Source organism: Triturus cristatus, chromosome 4_2 (genome assembly GCF_964204655.1).
Source record: "Triturus cristatus chromosome 4_2, aTriCri1.1, whole genome shotgun sequence".
Lineage (NCBI taxonomy): Eukaryota > Metazoa > Chordata > Amphibia > Caudata > Salamandridae > Triturus > Triturus cristatus.
Genome location: NC_140586.1, coordinates 496,073,616 through 496,089,596, shown reverse-complemented (window position 1 = coordinate 496,089,596; position 15,981 = coordinate 496,073,616). Strand labels below are relative to the sequence as shown.

Below are 15,981 nucleotides of genomic sequence, written 5' to 3'. Positions count from 1 at the left end.
AGTGACCCGGGGCAAGGAAGATGAATGCCCACAGTCGTCGGGTGATTTAAGGTGATCACGGGTGTCTTGACTCTTCAGCCACGAGGCGTCGACGACAACCAGGAGCTGGGTTCGGCGTGTCCCACGAAGTCTGCAGCTTACTGAGGTGTCAGCGACCAGATTGGAGCCAACAAGCCTGGGCAACAGCAAGTCTTGTGGAAAGTGGAAGAAGTCAGCGGTGCAGACCAGCAAGGTCTGAGGGACTCACCCAGCGAGGGTAAGTCAGGGCAGGCCTGGAGCAACCAGGGGAGCCCTTTGGTTCTGTAGAAAAGTCTTCTGGGGACCCACAAGCCAACCGGCAAGGGATCGCGAAGACGCCTCAGGAGGATTCATTCACCAGGAGCCCACGGTCTCTCGGGACGAGGTAGGCCTCTGATTTTCAGAGGAAATCCTGCTGGAGGCTTGGACCACGCGTGGTCCAATGTACAAGTTCGTAGATTGTCGTGAAGGGGTTGCACTCGACAATAGTGCACGGTACCCTGGTACTGCTGTTCCTCGTCACTCGTGGGGTCCACTTGCCTCAGCGTCGTAGGGGACTCCCGATGGCCTTGGAGAAGTCAGGAAATCCAGTTTCGGCGCTGCAGGGACTTCGGACTCCGGCGGGAGCAGGAAAGTTTGCGACCGTTGATGCAAAGTTTTGGTGCCTGCCAAGCAGGGGAGTCACTCCTTGACTCCAAAGGAGATTCTTCGGTCTTCCAAAGGTAGAGGAACGTTGACGGTCCAGGATTCTTCTTCAGAGCATTGTCCAGGTATATCTAGTTTGCAATGGCAAGGGTTCCCTAACTTATACTACAAGGAAGGGAGGGACTAGCTCTATGACCACTTCTATGGGAGGGTCAGGGGAGTGGGTGGCTACACCCACTTCCCTTTGTCCAGTTCCTAGCCAGAGCAGGGGCTGGTAGCCCCATAACCGGTTTGAGCTGGCATATGCACAGAGGAGCCTACTGCTCCCCCAGTGCAGGACTTCAAAGCACTATAGGAGTGCACCCACCCAGCCCCAATACACTAAATCCTGTCTGGAAGGTGGTTACACCTCCCTGTGACAGGATGCCTATTGCTGGGCCTCTTCCACTGCGAGTTTCGGTCAGCAGCAGGAGGGCAGCCCAGTGTCTGTGACTGGTGGCATCCATTTTGTGATGCCAGGGCTCTTCAGGATTCTACTGTGTTTCCACAGTGGGTACATGTCTATCCCTCTAGAAGGGTGGGATCATACTCCCACACCAGTTACTGGTGTGGGGGTATGATACCAAAGCATTTGACACCAAACACATGTTTTGATGCAGCCATCCCAAAGTTAGCACTTACCGCTAGGTTACAATGCACTTAAGAGTATATGGTTTAACTGCATCCACAAACAGCTACAGAGAATAGACTCTGAGAGCTGCAGAGGGGCCCTGCTCAGGCAGAGGCACCCCCTCACATGGGAACCAAGCACCCAGCCCTCAGGATTGTTAGGGCCTGCCTTAGGGGTGACGGATAGGTTTATGTGTGTGTGTGTAAGGTGAAATATAGGGAACCTATACCTTAGTGAGGAGTGCTAACGCAACCTCACCCAGGCTTCAGTAGCAGGCCTGTGGTGTCAGATTTAGTCTGCTTCCCAGGGGTGGCATAATACATGCTTCAGCCCCTGGTAGGCCTGTGAAGTACCTGTGCCCTTGGTACCGAAGGTACCATATACTAGGAGCTCATAAGGTACCACAGTATCCAATCACTAGTGAATCTAATATGCACTCCAAGTTGTTTAGAGAGAACAGAGAGGCTGGGGCCCTGATTAGCAGGGACCCAGCCAGACTATAGCCAGAAACCAGTGTAAACATCCGAAAAAAAGTGGCGGGCAACATAAGTGCAGATCCTACTCTCCTACATTCAGCTATGGGGATAGTTCCTAAAAAGGCCATAGTTCCTCCCTTGTTACGAGTAGAGCATGCTCCGGGAGTTAGGTAAAGGTCTTTGGCCTTTAATGTAGCAAGTTTGAATGCATTTTACTATCCATCTAGCTATACTTGACTAGGATATAGGGTTGTGTTACAGATGGGAGCCTCTAGTTGGCAGAGGTAGGGGCCCTTGCTTCTAGTCAGGGTAAGGGGGATACACTTCTAAAATAACCCCAGCTCACACCCTTGGAAGCTTGGCACGAGCAGACAGGCTTATCTCAGAGGCAGCGTGTAAAGCATTTGTGAACACATACAGTAATGCAGTGAAAACACTACAAATGGACACACCAGTTCAGAAAAAATAAGTAATCTTTATCTAAATCCAAAACACGACCAACCAACAAAAATCCACAATACAGGTATCAAGATATCCTAAAAAATAGGTTATTCACTTAAATAAAGCTTGTAGCAACAAATAACTCCACTTGGAGTTACGACGACGTCGTCAATGGTGAAAATCCCAAAGTACGGTGCCGACCGCGCGGTGTCGGGCCCACACAGAAACAAAGACAGTTCACAGCGTCAGGGAGGAGATGCTTCGTTGGCGTCGGTTCTTTATGACCCCAGATGAGGTGAAGCCTCTGTTACTCACTGCAGTGCAGGGGAGGCGAGACGACTGTTTCTTACTGCGTCAGGGAGATGATGAAGTCAGCTTCGGAGTCGATGCGGCGCGGCTGCCGGCGTCAGGCCTACGTCACAAGTCAGAGCAGCACTCACGGCTTCGGTGCAGGGTACGGCGTCGCTCGCCGGCATCGGTGTTGCAATTTCCTCCTTTAGCATCTGAAACAGCAGCTCCAGATGCAGGGAGACAGAAAGGGGGGGGGAGGGTTGTGTTCCTGAGACATCAGAACAGGAGACAAGCTCAGTTTCAAGCCCTTGGAGATCTTTTCTTCAAGCAGGTGACAAAGCAAAACAGCAAAGTCCTTTTTCTCCTTTCCTTGGCAGCAAGCAGCCACTGCATGCCAACCCCAGACAGAAAACAGCACAGGGACAGTATTCCTCCTCGGCTTCTTCGGCTCTTATCCTTGGCAAAGGTTTCCTCTTGATTTCCCAGAAGTGATCTAAAGTTCTGGGGTCTGGGCCCCGATATTTATACTACAAAATCCTTTGTTCTCCGAAGACAGAGAGTGTCTGTACCCAGTCAAAACCAGTTCTGTCTTCACTGGTGCAGCTTCCTGGCACGAGGTGGAGACAGCATTGTTGAAGGCAGACCAGGCCCATTCAGGTGAAAAGGAAATCTCCTCCCCCTACTCTAAATGCAGCCCAGGTCTATTCAGTCCAGCCTTGACTCATCAGACTTCTGGAGCCACTGCCCTCCTCCAGCCCCTGTCATCCAAAAGCCAGACATGCAATACACAAACCTAGCAGAGGCACACTGGATGGACAGGCAAGAAAATACCCACTTTCTAAAAGTGGTATTTTCAAACACAATGTAAAAATCACCCTCCACTGGGGCCCAATGGCATTCCGGTGGAATTCTATAAGAAAGCAGCTACTCACATCGTTCCGCATCTATTGGATATGTACACGGATAGTTTAAAGAAAGGGATTCTACCCCGGGATCAGAGACTGGCTACCAGAGTGGCCATCCCCAAGCCTAACAAACCACCGCATGAATGCACCTCCTACCGCCCAATCTCACTGCTGAATGCCGAGGCGAAGATTCTTGCAAAGGTCTTGGCGACGAGGCTGCAGCCGCACCTTGCTGCCGTGATACACCCGGATCAATCTGGGTTTATGCCTAATCGTAATACCGCCCTGAACATACGACGGCTGCACGGGGTCCTCGCGCATCGCTCCTCGATAGAAGAGGACGCAGTCATCCTCTCACTAGACGCACGGATGGCATTCGATTTGGTGGAATGGCCATTTCTTTTTGCTGTTCTTCGCCACCTGGGATTTGGCCCCAAGATATGCGCATGGATCCAGCTCCTATATACCAAGTCGCTGGCGCAGGTTGTCGTAAATGGGCATATCTCGAACGCTTTTCCGTTGGGGCGGGGGACACGAGAGGGATGCCCCCTTTCCCCACTCCTATTTGCGCTGGCACTGGAGCCGCTCGCGGCCTGTGTGCGACAGGACCCGGTTATCCGTGGCCTAAAGTGGACTATGGGATGGGAGGACCGCATCTCTCTGTATGCGGATGATGTCCTACTGTATTTGGCCTCGCCGGAGCGCTCGATACGCTGTCTTCTAGACATCTGTGCGTCGTACGGGAGGGTGTCCGGATACATGATAAACTGGGAAAAATCCTACCTGTATGTACTTCAGGGCTCCCCGCCGCGGCTCCCTAGGGGGTGTGACATTCGGGTGGTAGAGGACGGTTTCAAATACTTAGGAATATATGTGACAGCAGATAGAGCGAAATTTGTTGCCGAAAACCTGACGAAGCCCCTGGTTCGGTTTCGTAGTGACGTTAAACACTGGCGTTCCCTGCCCCTGACGCTGCTGGGCAGGGACGCCCTCTTTAAAATGATGGCGCTCCCTAGATTTCTCTACCTGCTTCAGAATACACCCTTCCCGGTCGCCTCTGCGTACTTTACCGCCATAAACGCAGAGGTGAATAGTCTATTGTGGGAAGATAAGACGCCACGGATAGCGCTCCATAAGCTGACCAGAGGCTGGTACGACGGGGGTATCGCCCTTCCGAATATCAGGATATACTACTGGGCATCTCAGCTTATGGTAATAAACCAGTGGCTTCATGTGCCAGGGGATGACCCGGCCTACCGTATGGACCGTTAACTGTTGGGGACTGGGGGGGTTATGGGAGCGCTCTATAATCACACTAAGAAACGCTGCTTAACGGGCCCAACGGCACATACTCTGCGGATATGGTTTGATGCGCAACGTGCTCTTGGTTGGGAGGGGAAGATAACTCAAGCCACACCACTATGGGATGCGAAACAGTTGGGAGGGCTGCGCACCACCAAGGGGTTTCTACAATGGGATTTGATTGGGATATCGAGGGTCGGCGATCTCTGGAAAAAAGGTGACATAGTCACGTTTGCCCATCTACAAGCAGAATATGACCTGGCAGACAATGAACGATTTCGCTACCTACAAATCAGACACGCACTCCGGGCGGCAGTCCCGCCCGGGACTCGGTTGGCGGAGTCCTCGCCATTGGAGGACAGACTCCTCATGGAGCATCTAACTAAGAGAGCTACGTCCCTGATATACCGGAAAGTGATAAACAACCAGCCAGACCCATTCTCAGCCCTTATGGCCAAATGGGAGACAGAACTGGGAGAATTTGATGAGACGGACTGGCAGGCGGCGCTTTCCTCCCCTAAGGAGGTGGGGATATCGTCCAAACGGAAGCTGGTACAATTACAAATTCTACACCGCACGTACTACACCCGCACACTTTTATATAAACTTAAACGGACCGACTCACCGCTCTGTCTCAGGCAGTGTGGTATGGACGGCAGTCTTTTCCATACCCTCTGGGATTGCCCCGTAATTGCCCAGTACTGGACGGCGATCATGCGCACACTCTCCCAGGTGACAAAAGTTCTGACGCTTCCAGAACCAAGGAGGTGTCTCCTCAATGTGTGGGAGCCTACAGATCTTAGCCGCGTGGCGCAACTCTGGGTGACACTGGGACTCCTGTTGGCAAAGCGCAACATAGCCCAAAGATGGGGTTCTAGGCAGGCCCCTACCCTCGCCCAATGGTGCAGAGACATGGACACCACAATGATTGTTGAAAAAACAGTGTACATCCATAGAGGCTGCCCCAAAAAGTGGACCCAGGTATGGGGAGGGTGGAATGCATACAGAGGGAATATATGTGACCCCACGCGTGAGACCTCAGAATCGGAACTGAGTGACTGAGATCATATGGTCTATCCCTAAATAGATTATGAGCTGTTATGCCACTGCCTGATACAGCGGGAGTCAAATGCTATACATTGTACCACTAATATGCTAATTTCTTGTAAAGGTGCTCTTTGAATCTATGTGCACAATCAAATGGTCGTCATGCTGATGTATTCAATGCCAATGTACGTTGTTTTATGTTTCAAATGATCAATAAAAATATTTTCAAAAATAAAATAAAAATCACCCTCACTAAAAGATGCACTTTAACATTCTGAGTTCAGGCATACTAAACTTTATTTTCCGATCTAGTTCCCAGCGTCAGTTATGTTTATAAGATGTTATAAACAAACTCCCCATTCTGGTCTATGGGAACAGATAGCCTTGCTATAGTGAAAAACAAAATTGGCAGTATTTCACTATCAGGACATGCCACGCACATCGGGGCATATCCTACCTTTCACATACCATGCACCCTGCCCACAGGGGTACCTTGGGCCTACATTATGGGTGACTAACATGCAGAAAAGGGAAGGCTTGGGGACTGGCAAGTGTGTGCACTTGCCAAGTCGACATGGCAGTCCCAGACTGCACACAGGCTCTGCAATGGCAGGCCAGAGTCATATTTCACAGGCTGCTTCTGTGGGTGGCACACTCAGTGCTCTAAGCCCACCAACAGCATTTGATTTACAGGCCCTGGGCACACATGGTGCACTGTACAAGGGTCTGACAAGTAAATCAAATAAGCCAATCATGGAATCACTAACCCACAACAATACTTTACAAAGGGAGCACTGGCATTTTGGCACTTACGGCAGGGGCAAAGTGCACAAAGCATCTAGACCAGCAAAAATGGAGTCCAACACACTGCAAAACACAGGACGTAGAGGCAACAAATGGAAGGGATAAGAGAGATGTTGTTGTAGTGGGCGCATGTGTAGTCTTGCGCTGGAAACCATGGCAAAGCAAGATGCCATCATACCCAGTAGACGAATGATAGTTAGAACTGTGAGAGTTTGTTTGGCTGATATTTAGGTAGAAGTATCTGAAAGTTCTGTATCCGAGTGGGATTGGGTTAAGCTAGCCCCAACTGTGTGTTGAGGTTTGCTCCTAAGTATGGTTGAAGTTGAAGAGGTTGAAGATGAGATGTGGGGGCATTGATGGTGAACCCCAACTTCTGGAGCAGGTCTACTGTAGCTGTATGTGTTGCTGACACTGCTGATGGGTGCTGGCTTTGATTAGCCAATCGTCCAAGTATGGGAATACATGAACGTTTTGCCATCGTAAATGTTCTGCTACTACTGCAAGGCACTTTGTGAAGACTTTTGGTGCGGTACGGACCCCGAACTGGAGAACTTTGAATTGGTAGTGTTTTCCTGCTATGACAAACCTGAGGTATTTGCATTGAGGAAGATGAATTGGTGTATGGAAGTAAGCCTCCTTTAGGTCCAGAGTGGCCATAAAGTCACCCATCTGTAGAAATGGAAGGACATCCTGTAGAGTGATCATATGAAAGTGTTCTGATAGGATGTAGTAGTTGAGAGGTCAGAGGTCGAGCATTGGTCTTAGTGACACATCTTTCTTTGAAATTAGAAAGTTGCTGTTGAAGGGGGACTGGTTCTATAGCCCCTTTGAGAAGAAGGGCTTGGACCTCTTCTTTTAGCAGTGTTAGGTGTGATAATCTGTTATTGCAAGGTGGGATGTTGGGTGGTGTGGTAATGAGCTCCAGACAGTAGCCATGTTGCATATTGGCTAGTACCCACTGGTCTGTTGTGATGAATTTGCAGACCGGGTGAAAAAACTTTAGTCTTCCCCCGACAGATGTTATGTGGTCGGGGGATGGAAGGAGCAGTCACTGTTTGGGAGTGGAGGCTGTACCATGAGGTTAAACACTCCTGCCTCTTCCTTTGTTGTTATTACTCCTGAAGGAGCCTCTATAAAACCCTTTAGTGTAGGTGGATTGGCCCTCTTCCTACTCAGAAGTCAAGGCATCTGTGGCAATGGATTTGTAGCTGCTCTTTGTAGCCGGAGAGACGAAAGGAGCCACAAAGTGTAGGAGTTGGTAAGGCTCCGATAGCCTTCACCATACCTGTAAATTTTTTTCATTTTATCTGCTGTGGAGTCTACTTGAGGACCAAATAGATGTTCTTTGTCAAAACGTATGTTTAAAACTGCCTCTTGAACTTCATGTTTAAAGCATGAGCATCTGAGCCAGGCATGTCTTCTGACAAGTATGCTAGTATGAATGCCCCTAGCGGCTGGGTCTGCTGCATGCAAGGCACACTGAGTGACGTTATTAGTGATGGCCTGACCCTCAAACAATTTTTGACCCCTTTTCTTGTGTTTGTCTGGGCGATACTGCAGCTGCTCTACCATTTCATCCCAGTGAGCCCTATCGTAAAGTGGTAGTAGGGCATGGGAATTGCCAATACACCAATGACTGGGTGCTTGAGCTGCAACTAGTTTTCCAGCAACATCAATAAGTTTGCTCTCCTTTTCAGGAGGTGGCGTATCCCCAGTTGCCAGACTATTGACTTGTTTATGAGCTGTGGTAGCAACAATGGAGTCTGGTGGCACCCGACTACGTATGCAAAGGGGGTCTAAGGGAGCCGCTTTATATTTTGTATCGACCCATGGGGTTATCATATGGGCATGTACTGGCTCATTAAAATAGGTCATCAGCATGACGCACCCTGCCAGGGAGCACGGGCAGAAACTGTGTCTATATGAGTGGATGACAGTGTATCAAAGAGGAAGTCCTGTTCTAATGGTCCTCAATGAGGTGTGACTCCATGATAAGTAGCTGCCCTAGCGATCAATTGCTGGTAAGCAGTGGCATTTTCAGGAGGGGAGGGGCAAACTGGGTAAAGATCTGAGTCATTGGGAGTTATGGGGTCTGTATCATAAGCGTTACACGGATCAGGGGCCCTGAATGGTTCTCCTATACCTGCTGTGGGTGACCCTGGAGGCGTATTGTCCAGAGGTCCTGATGTGGAGAAGGAGGGATGGTGGAGGTGGTGAAACTGGAAAAGGTGGAGGAGGGGGGTGGCGGTAGTGGTGGAGGATGATGTGTAGAGCTAGTAGCCTTGTCGTCAAAAGTGCCTGGTCAGTGGAGTAGAGGTGATAATTTGCCCTGTGCCTTCTTGAATATGGATTTCCTCTGTCGAATATCAATTTAACAAAATAATAATTAAGTATAGGAACAACCAGGGACATGGAAACCGCAGATGGTTCCGAGGGTTTCGGTTCAGCTGGGCCCAAAGCCAGGGCTTCCGAAGAATCTTTTCTGTTCAGACCATGGCCAGATGGCAGTGGCGGTCCGGCAATCTCTAAAAGTGGAGGTGGGGGCATGTCCAAGATGGTGACCGAGTAAGACGCACAACTCTGAGCTCCGCCGGATTTCCAAGCCCCACATGGCAGCCCCAGCTGACAAGGATCCCTTCAGCTGTAACCGACCTAGAACTGCTGCGGAACACTCGTGTTGCGCCCCGTAGTGTGGTGGCTACCTGTGGAAAATGGAAGTTCCAGGACGCAGAGGAGGTGGGATCTCGAAGGAATCGGCGATGGAGCGCCGGTGCCCAGGGCGTGGCCTGGACTTGCTCGGCCTCGCGACGGCTGGTAGGTGCCCTCCGTGCCCACAGCGGGTGAGTGAATGGACTGCCGATTGGTGGAGGGGCACGGCAGAGTGGGATTGTGGCCTGGGCCCCGGGCCAAGGGTTTTGTAGCCCTTGAATTTGTGGCCTGTTGCCCACCTGTGTTGCCTTGTGGTATCTGCAGTGTGGTGTATCCCCCCGGGCAGCCATTGGACATTGGAATGTGGCCCTGCCCTGTTGTTGCGCACCCAGGCTGGTCTGCACCGCCTTCGAGGAGCAGTCATCCAGAGCTGCAGCTGGAGCGGGGTGCGCCCTTAACCCCCCCCCCCCTTTCCCGGCATCACCTGAACATGCAGCGTGACCCATTTGGAGGCACCAAACTGACACAAATAGGCCTGTTTGGGGGCTGCGGTGAAGCAGTGGGACTGGTGACAGAGCAGAGTTGCACGAGAAGATTGCCCCAGCTCCATGGGGGGCATAAGACAAGGGTTGCGTCCGGTAACCTTCTGTGGCCCACTGGCAGTGGGCCGGCCTGTCTCTGAAACGAGAGACAGGCCGATGGGCCCTGATGACTAGGAGCTGGTACATGGAGCCCCCTTGTGAGTCCACCCCACGAGTGCCTGTTGCAGGGGCCCCTTCTGCCAGCGACATGAGTGGGTGACCAGTTGCTCCCGCCTGCCGTGGGCGAGTGTATGACCAGCTCTTCCTAGACATAGTAAACCACTCCTGATTGTGTGCAGGGTGATTCGGGCACCCCTGCTTACCCGTGAAAGTTTTTCCATACGTAGCCCTCGGCTGGAATTGGCCATCTACCGTAGTGGGAGTGCTTTGTGACTCCACTGACGCTTAACCATGTCCTCCCTCAGCACAAGGAAAAAAAGAACCCTCGGTCAAGGACATATTCGCCAAAAAACCTGCTGGGAAGGGAGAGGGGATGCTTGGGCCTACAACACCAGATCCCCCTGCTGAAGACGTCCGAGTGGGTAGCCTGGCCAGAGATGACTCCCCCATCACTAAGGCGTTCCTGGAACACCTGTTTGGGACCCTGCGGGTTGACTTCACATGACTCAAACGTGATATTGCTACGTAGATTAAGATAAACCATGCAGTGGAGACAGTGGGCCTATGAGTGGAGTCATTAGAAGATGGCCGAGATGCACTGGAAGAGGAGTTAGAGGGCCACCGCTAGGAGGTGCTGGCGCTACATGATCAGAATTTAGACCTCCGCTATCGCCTTGAATACCTTGAGAATCGGTCCTGCCGCACCGACTTACGAATCAAGAGCACCCCCCTGCAGGCGGTTTCGGGAAGTCTCGAGGACTTCGTCACTCGCTCTAAACATATAGCCCTTTCCTGGCAGGATGAGGAGATCGTTTTCGACCGCACTCACCACGATGGGTGGCCGACTGCCGCACCGGGCCAACCCCAGGACATACTTACCTGCCTCCATTCTTACCGACAGAAGGAAGCAATCATGGAAGCCGCCCGGAAACTACCAACCATCGACTTTGAGGGCCACCGGTTGTTGCTCTACCAAGATCTTTCCCCACTAACGCTGCAGCACCGGAAAGCCCTCAGGCCTCTCACGGATCTCTTCCAAGCCCAGAGCATTAGATATAAATGGTGGTATCCCTTTCGTCTCCAATTTGAGTGGCAGGAGGAGGTTTGAGTGGTACGCACTCCTGAAGATGCCAGAGCACTCCCTGACATGTCGGACCTGTACTCTGCCTCACGGGCAGCGTCCCCGCTGCCGGACCCTCCGTCCATAGCCCCTAACTCGTTGCGCTCCAAACAACGGAAGACGAAGTCCTGAGAAAACCATCTGAAGCCAACAACCGAGAGGCCCACACTAAGCTGCTTCAGCAACTCCAAAGGGTAGGTGACCATGAAAACGCAGATGGTGATCAGTGATCGACTACAAGCGTCTTGAACTTTCAGCGAAGCCCCATGACTCCCGCCCTTGTTGACAGCCAAGGCCACAGTCTAAATGACTGTGGCCTTGACTTCAGTATCGTAATGGATACTAATAGGGATTGCACTATTCTTAGGGTAGGGCAGGTCGGAACACTGGTTGGAGGAGGCAGGTTTAACAGATATATGGCGGTACAAACCTCCCAGGACTCTGGACTACACTTTTTTCTCAGCGGCCCACCAAACATATACCCGTATTGACTATTTTCTTGACACGGTCTCGGTAGGCATTGGTGCGGCATTCTCTCTGACCAGTACCCCATATTCTTATGCCTCAAGCTCAGAGGACGTCTGCCAGCCCCACCGGCCTGGCGTCTTAACGTGAAACTCCTCACCTACAATCACATACGAATAGAGACCCTGACAGCTATCACCGCCTTTTTGAAAATTAATGACACTCCTGAAGTTGCTGTTGCTACGTTGTGGGAGACATTCAAGGTTGTGATTAGGGGCCATTTTATTGCCCTGGCCATGGTCTGTAACAGGGAAAGGCAGACTAAGTGCTGTTCTTCCTATCGCCCGATCTCCCTTTTGAATGTTGATGCTAATTTTTTTTAACCAGAGTTCTAGCCCACAGACTGTCTCCCTACGTTCAGGGTCTGCTAGACCCCGACCAAGCTGGTTTCATCCCGAAGCGATGGTGTAGCGACAACACAAAACGACTGTCACCTTCTGCACAAGGCACTTTCTACAAAAAGTGGGTATCGGTCCCTAGTTTCATACTTGGGTACATTCATGCTAGCGGACAGGGGGGGGGGGGGGGGGGCTGGGGGATATTGTTCCATCCCGTTCCCTATCATGCGTGGAACGCGGCAGGGCTACCCCTTATCTCTCCAGCTTTTTGCACTCCATACGGAGCCCTTTGCGGAACGCATACAGAATAACCCTAGCATAACGGGCATTCCCATGGGTGGGAGAGTACATAAGAGTATGCTGTACGCAGATGATGTCCTTTTAACCCTCACCAACTCCAAACTTACTTTAGCAATTTTGATGACGGAGCTGGCTGTATTCCGTGCTGTATCCGGGTTCAAGACCAATCGGCAGAAGTCCTCAAACCTTTGCATACCCGTCTCTTGAGATGGACAGCCCGGCTGGCGGCCCTTTGCCCTATCCAGTTGGTGGAGAATGGGATCCCATATCTGGGGATACAGATACATACAACACTCACAGCTACGGTGGCCCAGAACTATGTACCCCTCCTCACCAGCACATGGTCTATTCTCACTAAATGGAGAACCCACGGCCCAAGACATTCTGCACCGCGCTCGAGCATCCACCCTTACCACAACAAGTAAAGAACTGCTCCTGAAACTTGCACACTACTGGTATCTCAAGCCAGAATAGCCACCTGGGCCCCGACAGGGGATGGCCGCTGCTCGCTTCACTGTGGCCAACAGAGTACACTTACTCACCTTTTATGGCAATGCCCTAAATTACAGTCTTTCTGGGAAGGGGTCTTAGAGGCGGTAAACACTATGTATATGACTGATATCTCTAGGTTCCGGAGCTATACTTTTGGTCCTCCCAAACCTCCTCCCATACCCCCTACGCCAGAGATAATACGCTTGCACTGGGAGCAGCCAAGCAACTCCTCCTCACCAAATGGGGTACAGAAGCTGTACCGACACAACAGGATTGGCTACATAAATTATGGGATATAATAAAGATGTATAAACTGACGGCTGTGGCTATGCATCACCTTCCTCTTTTTGACAAGATGTGGCACCACTGCCTTACATATTTGACTGACGAATTCCGTGAATTGTTCTGCCCCCGCTATCTACGATTACTGTGTTTAACCTCTGAAACTGTGCCTAACGTCCACCAACTTGCCTCAGTACACCCCTCAGGTCTTAACATCAGCGCATGCCTGAACACAGCCTCCCTTCTGTCCTGAACTTCTTGTATCTTTCCCTTTCCTTCCATACTTCTCTACTTGATCTTTCTGCGATACATGCTCACAGTGCTTAAAACACTAGTCACCTCCGGCCAATGGATGTAGGTGGGCGGTATTTTATCGGTTCTTTTTAAAAGATATTAATATAATTGATCCAAATCCTAAAGGTGGAAAGGGTGACAGTACACACGTGCTGCCCGAGTGGCAGGGAGTTCCAGTTCCTCCTTCACACTGAAGCCCGAGATCGCTTCTACAGAAAATTCCCCTTCTACCTCTTTGGCAGCAGGCTTTTCCTGGGCGTACTCCTCACCCAAGATGTCAGGAGTATCATCTTCGCTGCAGTGAGACATCACCAGTTGATGCACCCTTTGGTTGTGAAGTGTCTTTTACGATCTGAAAGACTTGCAGACGTCACAGTCAGCCTCTCGGTGATCGAGCGAGCGGCAAAGGATACACACCTGTTGATATTTAACATGACACTGCGGGCAAAATCGAAACGGTGTTCATTCTATCAGGATCACATCTCCCATATCGACGGTGCTAGTGGAAGGGTAGGCCAGAGATGGGCAGTGCCCCAAAGGCGGGGGGGGGGGGGGTCAGTCAAAAGCTAAACTGACAATGGTATTTGAGTGGCACAGGAATGAAAAAAGCGTGATCAAGATACACTACACCGTCGAAGACAGGATAGGACCCAAGACTCATACCGAACAGAGTTGAACACAGAGGACAGGCACTCGTCTGAACATGACGATGGAGAGAAAACAATCTAACAAAGGAGTCAATGCCGATGTGCAATAAGAGGAGTCACTCCACCACTTGACTCAAAAGAATTCTTAGAAGAAAAACAAGTTGCACAATGCCAAACCAACACCAGATAGCAGGAGTATGCAGAGCATGCATATCTACAGCTTCACATGCCATCAAACATATTATTCTCTAGAAACAAAATACACCAAAGAAACAAAAAAATTAAATCCTATTGCAAAGAGAAAGAAAAATTACAACAGTTTCTATTAGGAACACAAGTAAGTCCCCAGTCATAAGTAAAGGAAAAGAAAATTGAAAAATTAAATTAACAAAAAGGAATTAAAATGCTTACCTGCATGAATATTTCATACAACCAGGACATCTGTATTTGGCTTCTTCAGAACCACAAGTCCCACAGCTAAAAAAAAAAAAAACACACACAAAAAAAACCATCAGTATTATATGGCTAAAGTTTCCTACTTAAGAAGAAAGTTGTCTGCACCTAAGGTTCTCCAAAGAACGAATTGTAATAAACAATGTCTAATGACGAGGAGAGTCAAGTACCATATTTAAACCCTAAAGCAAGGGGTGATATAGTAATTAGCCCATAACCAGACAATCTGGAAAGAGGGGTTGCGAGGAATAAATCTTAGGTCTCATAATTCCACAGAACTTAGCAACTATGCTTTAAAGTGTCTGTGCCCCACTAATCCATCTGGTATGGGCTTTCAGAGATAAAGGCTTGGTGACCCAGACTTGTAAGTGGTCTCATGTTGCACATTATGTTTTCGTGCGACTAAATATGATGAAGGAGCAAAGTCATGCAATAGATGCACACAAACACACACACACACACAAACAATCGTATTGATGAATTATTTTCTCCTGGTACTGCTACTTGAAATCAGTTGAACAGTCTTCTAACTCAGCTGTACGCTTTTAACTCTGGCACAGGAAAAGGGAAGGAGTAGTGAGTATGGACAATCAGCACAAAAAAAAGCGGACACAGTTGTGGGTTACTAAAGAAAATCATTTTCTTCCTGCTAAGAACAACTCTGCCTAACATTTACAAGTAAAGTGGATTGAGTCTCACATATATTAACACTCTAGAAGCATTACAGTATGAACTACCCAACAATCAATGTCCACAAATAAACAACGGTTGTTTGTTTACCAGATCAAAGTGATTAATTGTTAATCAATTATATTGTAAGTGTTAATAAAGCAATAGGTTGCAGCAATGTAGAGGTGGAGCCAAGTCACATGCAATATGGCTGCGCTCTAATTATGTCCTCCGACCGAAGCCTATTTACAGCCTGTGTGGGATGCAGAGGCATACCTGCTGGGTGGTGAGGGGATGAGGGAGATAAGAATGATGAGGTATCACCTGTTTGGGCCTGCTGGGCCAGAACCTCAATTCCACTAAAAGTTACAAGGCAAGATTACACTGTGTGCCTCACCCAGTATCCCATACTGCCAAGCTCCACAATCACACCTAGAATTAGGCAACCCAGACATGGCAGACATATCACAAGCTTGATACCCTTTTCATCACAGAAACATGGTTCACCTGCATATCCTAGAGATGCTCTTCTTACCACGGGTAACAGAATCCATCATGTGGCTCTCGCAATTAAGAATGGGAGGAAGTTTTGCTGTCATCCATTTGTTCTCCTAGTCCTTTACCGTACACAAGAACACAACTTTATGGAGTAGCTGACATGCCATTTTTCACTCTCTGCAACTCAAACAGTCGCCTTCCATCTCATATACAGACCTTCCATTTAGAACAACAATGAATTGATAAATTCTCAGACCTCCCCATCGCCTCATCCCTCCGACATGCCCACACCATCTTGGGTGACTTTAATCTCCCAAAAGACACAAGTAAAACAAAAAATAAATAAAATTGACTCCCTTTTTAGGTCTTGCCTAGTCAGCGCGCATGCGCTCTCTCTCCCAGACATCCAGTAAT

At 49.7% G+C, this 15,981-nt stretch overlaps 1 protein-coding gene across 2 annotated transcripts in view; it reads right to left on the bottom strand.

Moving 5' to 3' along the window:
* Positions 1-15,981, bottom strand: part of ZNHIT6 (zinc finger HIT-type containing 6) — a 225,385-nt gene that overhangs the window by 194,950 nt on the left and 14,454 nt on the right. For both annotated transcript variants that reach the window (XM_085602069.1, XM_085602070.1), the window contains exon 2: positions 14,359-14,424. In XM_085602069.1, coding sequence (XP_085458195.1) covers positions 14,359-14,424 — 66 coding nt within the window. The remainder of the gene's footprint in view (positions 1-14,358; positions 14,425-15,981) is intronic.